General features: G+C 41.2%; 1 protein-coding gene across 1 annotated transcript in view; it reads left to right on the plus strand.

The window, feature by feature from the left end:
* Nucleotides 1-1,003: 1,003 nt before the first annotated feature.
* Nucleotides 1,004-7,316, plus strand: part of tnfsf10 (TNF superfamily member 10) — a 29,947-nt gene continuing 23,634 nt past the window's right edge. The window contains exons 1-2 of the mRNA XM_050056645.1: nucleotides 1,004-1,225; nucleotides 2,223-2,348. Of these exons, the coding sequence (XP_049912602.1) occupies nucleotides 1,118-1,225; nucleotides 2,223-2,348 (234 nt within the window). The 5' untranslated portion in view covers nucleotides 1,004-1,117. The remainder of the gene's footprint in view (nucleotides 1,226-2,222; nucleotides 2,349-7,316) is intronic.

The raw sequence follows: 7,316 nt of genomic DNA on the forward strand, positions 1-7,316 counted from the left end.
ACAAGTTAATTTACCAAGCTTGTTTTCTCACCACTGACTGACACAGGACTCAAGTTACCACCTTGTTTTGACGGTTACGGGGTCAACACTGTGAGTCAATGTGAAAAATTGTGTGACAAACGTTTTGTGTTTCATACTGACACCTCATCATCCATCCTCAAATTTCCTTCCAATGCACTTTATCCTTCAACAGGGTGGCAGGCAGCGATGTTGAGTAACATGTTTTTGTTATGCAGCTGGAGAAAAACTATAGAAGCTTCCTGCAATCTCCCATCATCAAAAGGCCCTTTAATCAGATATGTGTCCAAAAATATATCTCTAATGCCAGCTACTAGGACAGGGTTCACACATATGAGCACAGGCAAATAGTATCTGACCTATTTGTGTCCTTAAAAACCCCTTTTCTCACCTCACAATGACACATGATGGCTGAACAGTGTAAGATAAGATAAATGTGGAGAGATGTGTAACTAAAACAGAAATGCCAGGAATTTGTTTATCTAGACAACTTGACATTTTGGATACATGTGATCTTAGTCAGCATACAGAAACAAATAAGCCAAAACCTTTGAAGAAAAGCCTGTTTTTCCCCAGAAAAGACCCCTTAGTAATGTAACCTAAATCAATGTTCAACTCTTCAGTGATGCAGAACATATATGATTTTATTGAGATAAGTGATTCAAACTTTAGTTTAAACTCTATAACATTGTAATAACAGTCATGTACGTGCCAAAATTCAGCTGCTGTGCCACTGTGTGCATGTATGAAAACATTATCTGTGATCATACTCTGATGTTAAATGTGTTTTTCTCTCAGTAAAGCTCGGCACACAGATCTACAGCGAAGATACGAGCGTTCACAATAAACTTGAAGGCTATCTGTGTTTTTCCAGCGCAGAAATGAAACAATAATCTCACCAGGAGAAATTCAAAGAGGGAAAATAGCTCTTGTTCTCCAGGCCGGCCCCTCCTCCTCCTCTACCTCCTCCTTCTGCATGCAGGGGACGGCGAGGGAGGGTAGAAGTTAAGGAGTCAGTCCTCTGCCATTGTTCTTGTTCTGGAAGTCTGAGAACGGGACGGGACGGCGCTGGTCGGGTACCGGACGGCGGTCTGTCGTTATGACGGGCTCCGGTCCGAAGCTCGGGGTGCTATTGCTGCTGGCGGTCCTGCTGCAGACTGTGGTCGTCACCATCACCGTACTGCACTTCGCCACGGCTCTCAATTCGGTAAGGACAAAAGTGAAGGTTCGGGGTGAAAGAACCGAAGACGCGCGGAGGCTTTTACGCATCGTCTTGAAGTGCGCACCGCGAGGTGGATGCAAAGTTTTTCAGCTTTTCAATGCAGCTTAAAAAACTTTTTGTTGACCTTGAATGCTTAATTGTAACTTCTATAGACTTATGTGCGTAATTTATTGCTGACAGTTTTGTGGGGGAATTGGTTTTTATGCGCTCTGGTTGTGTTGCTGCGCTCCAGAGCACAAACAATCCAGAACACGTCTAATTTATTTTCCTGTTTTGTGCACAATGCAAGGCAGGCCACATTTACTGCTTTCACAATAAAATAGTTCAGTTTTGCACAATTCAGCTTCATGCAAGAACACACGCTTTGCTTTTCAGTGCATTTGCAAAAAAAGGAGGACAAGGAAGTAAAACGCTCTGGCAGCTGCAGAGGTGGACTGTGCAGCTATTTTTATGATTAGCTGTGATTATCAGGAAGACTTGGTATGTGAAGACGTGTGTGTGTGTGTGTGTGTGTGTGTGTGTGTGTGTGTGTGTGTGTGTGTGTGTGTGTGTTGGACTCTGCTTGTTTTGGTGAGGCTAGAGTCCTTTGGTTACCTGGATCCAGTCCAACTCAACCTCAGTATGTGTTTACAGGAATTAATCATTAAACCAGATGAGATGCAGCAGAAATACACGAGGAAATGAAACCTAAACAAATGACAAGCAAAGAGGACGGACACATGCCAAGAAATTATGCTGACTCAGGGTTTCAAGCAAACTTTAATACAGTGGTTGTGAAGGTGTAAAAGAAAGTTTATGCCTTATTTTCATCAAATTATGCTACAAATGTATGCCCTAAAGTTTACATCAGTGAAAATCAGTGTCTGCATCAAACAAAAGGAACTAAAAGGAATACCTGCCTTGGGTGTGTTTGATGAGAAATTAAAATAGATGTCCTTTCTAATTGTTTGATGCCCTTCTTGACATTTACACTCTGTTGCAGATGAAGGAGACGTTTGCCAGGAGCAGTGTTTCCTGTCTGACGGGCACTGACCTGCAGAGCATCACAGCTGTTCGGGGGGATCCGTGCTGGCAGGTCACTCAGCAGCTTCACCTGCTCATTGAGAAGGTACAGTGAAGTGACAATAACCCCAAACACTGACCTCTACACTTCCAAACTCACAAGTGAAATCTCAAAACCTGATTTTGATTCTCACGTTAAGGCTGTATAAAGTATTACTTCACCGCCCTACAGCACAGAATGACCTTTGCGTATCAGTATTTGTTGATCAGTGATGATTATTTGGCCAGCTGCTGAGATTTCTGGCTTTCAAAGCTCCATTTTTTTTCTCAGCCTGCTGTGGATCAAAAACTCCCCACCCACTGGAGTTTGGAGACATTACTAATCCCCCCACACTTAAGCTGCATAGGCCAACAAAGAAAATAATAAATCAGCTTTAATGTTATCATTGTTATCACACAGTCTGTTTCTGATTGTACTTTTTACAGCTGGGAGTTTTACGCTGATGATTACATTTGAGTCGAGGTTTCCTCATTTCATATAAAGGGTAACTTTAGTATGTAATAACCCGGACCCTATCTTCCCATGTTTTTGTATCGGAGTGACTAATAGGAACAACAACTTTTGAAACTAATCCAGTATTGAGCGAGAGGGTTGCAGCTGGCAGCTGTTAAACCGACTGCAATGTAACCACCGAAAGCATATTTGCATCAATCTACGTCCACTAAAAGAGTTTGTTTTTGCCACTGACAGGCTCAGATTATTATTCTAAGTGTCTGACAACATTTATGGAATGGATCCCTACAGAGACAGACCTTTTATAAAAAAGTAAGATCCTTTTTGTTTAACAGCCTCAAAACCACCAACGCCAAACCCACCAGACTCCATTTAAATAAACATTATTTCTGTCATTGTAAAACACACTTCATTCAAAGTCAACAGAAGAAAAACAAAACTCACAGAAACCATCTCGGTTCATCTTTCCACTGTTCCAACAACCACCAATTCTGGTTTGCTAAAATAACCCCTCAATTCACTCAGTTAGATGTGAGAATATGCCAGCCCTATACACGCTAAAATTACTGTTTATTTAAATGGAGTCTGGTGGGTTTGGAAATGGCAATATTGGGGCTGTTTCTGGTTAAACAAAAAGGATCCTACTCTTTAACAAACAGGTCTATCTCTGTAGGGATCCTTTCCATAATGTTGTCAGATACTTTGAGTAACAATCTGAGCCTGTCAGCTGCAAAAACAAGCATCTGAAATGGACGTAAATTGACTATGTGAATATGCTCTAAGTGGTTAAATTGCAGCCTGTTTCACTGCTGCTGGCTGCAACGCTCTCTCTCCATACTGGACCAATTTGTGAAGGTGTCATTCCCATCAGTCACTCAGAAACAAAACAATGGGAGAAAAGGGTCCATGTTGAAAAAAAAATGTGGAAGAGTGAGCATGGATCTGACTCATAAGCCACTTTTATAATGCCTGTTCAAGGTGGGAATGTCACGCTGTTATTCCGCCCTGCTGTTCTGTATAAAAGATATGATCACAGAATGGGGACACACAGTTGTCTTGGCTTTAAGCTGGCAGTGGAGGTAGTTACAACACCAAATTGATGCCTGTCTAAAAGGGGACAGCCGGCAGGACGGGACCATGGGCAGGACGGATGGGACATTTCCACAATGTATTATGTGTGTGACCCATCAGTGGGATATTTAATACACAGCTAGCAGCAGTCACAGCTAACTAAAAGATCACAAGCAGCAATCGTAAATGTCCGCAAATTGGGAAAACAATGAGGTCCAGGAGCTCCTGACCCTCCAAGCAGAGGACGAGATCAGCTGCCGTATGACAGGGATAGTAAATAATTGTTATTGCCGTATTATACTGTTGTTATTGTTTAGAAAGCACTGTCAACGCGTATGTGATATGTCACACTAGAGGCCAACACTGTTGTCTTACATTTCATGCCCCTTTTGTGTTAGGAATGCCAGCATGCTGTCTAAAATCATACACTAGGGTGACGTTATGCCGGTGAGCTTTGGTTCTGTATAAGAAAGCAAACCTGGTGTAATGAAGCTCATTGTTGCTGTCCTATCACGGGACCTCTTCAGGCTGTGGTGGCGCCTCACAGACAGACTGTCAGTCAAAGCGGCCACGCTTTTAATTATGCAAAACTTTAAGCTGTAATAATGTTGAAACAAGTGAGGTACATAAAAAGGGTCAGCCCCAGAGGTTGCTGCTTGAGTTTTACCAAAATATTCACCTGAGCATTAAATGCGGATTAATCCGCCGCTAAAAATAGTCCCCAACAGATGCACTACTTCATCCTGTTTGTTTAATAAAAAGCTACAGTGACCAGCTGTTTTAGGAAATGACTGAGACTTTCTGAAAAATGAAAGTATAAATTAGTTTGGTGATTTTATAGATTAACGTCTTCAGTAGGAATCAGTAAGCGTGGGGTGTAACAGACAGGGTGTAACACATAGCTGGATATCACAAAGTCACGATATGATTTTGATTCGATTCACCTCAGAGGCCTGCGATCGATGAGACCATGTCTGTAAATATTCTGATTGTCATTTGGCTGCTTCCTGATTTCTGTCTGGCGCTACTAGCACTGTTTGAATGTTTAGGGAGGAGGTGTGTTGGGCAGAAATGGTGACAAAGAAGTGCCATAGGAAAATCAAATTAAAGGCATATCTTAAAGATAAGGATATAATCAATGTTTTTACTTTGCATCAGTCATATTGTGGATCATTGACCACTGAGTGGATATATCTATCCAGATCGGTGTATTTTCACAACCCCAGTCTTTTCCTGGGATTTTTTCGACAAAATGGAGCAACAAAATGACTTGTTAGGACTTAAGATCCTTGTAAGTACATTAGTGAAGAAATCACAAAGCAATTATTATTATTATTATTATTATCATAATTATGAGGGGCTTCCTGTGCTGCTGATCTCTGCACATTGGTAGGAGAAGAAAAATGCTGAAATGATCCAAATCACTGTCTGCAGATACACAATGAGCTCCTTCATAGCTGGAGATGTGATGTGATCCTGTGTGGTTTAATCAGCACAGGAATGTGTTCACCTGCCCTGCTCTCTCTCTCTCTCTCTCTCTCTCTCTCTCTCTCTCTCTCTCTCACACACACACACACACACACACACACACACACGCACACACATATATGCATGCACACACACTGAACGTATTCTTTTTCCTTTACTTGCTATTTGTGCATATTGTTTGTTTTTGTTCCCCTCTCCTCTGACTGACTTTGCTGCTCTCTTGAATAACACACGGCGGGTATTTTCTGACTCAGCTGCTTGATTAAATTTAGTTCAGAATATAAACATAATGCTGGGACAGTCTTAGCCAGAACATCAGGTTTCTGCTTTTAACGCAGAACGCAGAGTGAAAGCACATTTAAGGCTCCTGTAAAGTAAAAAAAGACGTTTTGTTATCCTGTGCAGTGCGATTTTTTGTTATCTGTAAAAATACATTTTCCACATGTTTTCCATCAAACGTATTTTATTGAGCTGCTTTATTGCTAAACCAATGGGGCATTCATCGTAGCATATGTGAAGAAAACATGATTTAAAGTTGCTTCTGAAGACTGGTGTCTGCCAGAAATGGGATAAACATTCAGATGGATTTTGAATTGAATTAAAAAGCATCAAACATGAGCTTGTGCATGTTGAAGCCCTTCCTTATATGTCATGGGCATCTTGCATTTGGGGGCAGATAAATCAACCCCACAGACAGTTCCCTCAGATAAAACCTGCAGGTCTTCCTTTGAATTTCATCCCCTCAAAATGAAGTCGTAATAACTTAAAGAGAAAATAAGTGTTATACAGACATGGCTTACCCATAAATTCTGGCTCCTGCTGACAGACTGCAGGTAAACTCAGCTCATAAATGAGTTGTTTTCTTTCACCTCCCTCTCAGTTATTGCTGAAGCTGTAAAAATATTTTTAAAGGGGAAACCATTAACCTTTGCAACCTCTACTGGCAACCAACAGGATCTGCAACAACACTAGTGAAACTTTTCTCCTTCTTTACAAATGCTATTAATTACAATTAAAATGTAACATTATGAGTAAACATCTAATTAAAATGTTGTATCTCTGTTCTCTAATGCGTTCAGAATGGCTTTCTTTTCATCAAGTTTTTTTCTTTTATGTTTTTGGAAACATACTGACATAAACACATGCAGAATCCACTACAGCTTAGAAAATCGTTTTCATCAGTTTGGCAGACAGTGCATCTTTTTTCAAGCCAGTTGGTCGGGTGAAGGAATGAGGAACTGGGAGAGGGGTCGATTACTAGGGGAGGCTCTGTTACAGACCTGAACATGAAGACTCCTTTTTATTCCTGATCCTGATGTCAGCAGAAGTTCAGGGTTAAAGCCAAACAAAGGGCTGCTTGGCACAGGGTTCCTACGTTGTATGGAAATAGACTTTAGTAAATTCCAGGTGTGTAGAAATATGGAAAAAACAAAAGAGATTATGGAAAAATGTTTGTGTTTCCAGACTATTGCCTGTATTCTCTTTTCTGAAATACAAAATTCAGAATTCCTAAAAATAAGTCAATCATACAACAGTTTTTCCTGGAGTTTGGAGCAGGCAGCCAACGCAGCCAAATTGTTTACTACTGTGTGGGGAGTGCTGTTCAGAGCAAACTGAATTTCCTCAAAAGCAAGGCGAGAAGTATGGCATGCGACTGAAGCACACAGCTGCCTCTGCGCATACAGTATGTCACAGAAAGAAAATGCAGCAAAATCTTTCAATTGCATCAAAAACATTAAGCTTGTCTGAACATTTATGCAGTGTTATCAGTTATCAAGAGTAAACAGACTGAGGAGACCGGATGGCAGCGTGAGACCGCGAGACCACTGTGAGATTTTGAGATTCAACATGGCGGCGCCTAGCTGCTAGATTAGATATCAACAAACTAGCCAAACAAATATAATTACCTAACGGGTGACAACTCCAGCCTGCACCATCAGCCAGAGTGGAGGACCTAGAAGAGTTTATCGATCACTACTACTACGAGTGCGTCATGGAGGG

This window comes from Epinephelus moara, chromosome 11, assembly GCF_006386435.1.
Source record: "Epinephelus moara isolate mb chromosome 11, YSFRI_EMoa_1.0, whole genome shotgun sequence".
NCBI classification, from domain to species: domain Eukaryota; kingdom Metazoa; phylum Chordata; class Actinopteri; order Perciformes; family Serranidae; genus Epinephelus; species Epinephelus moara.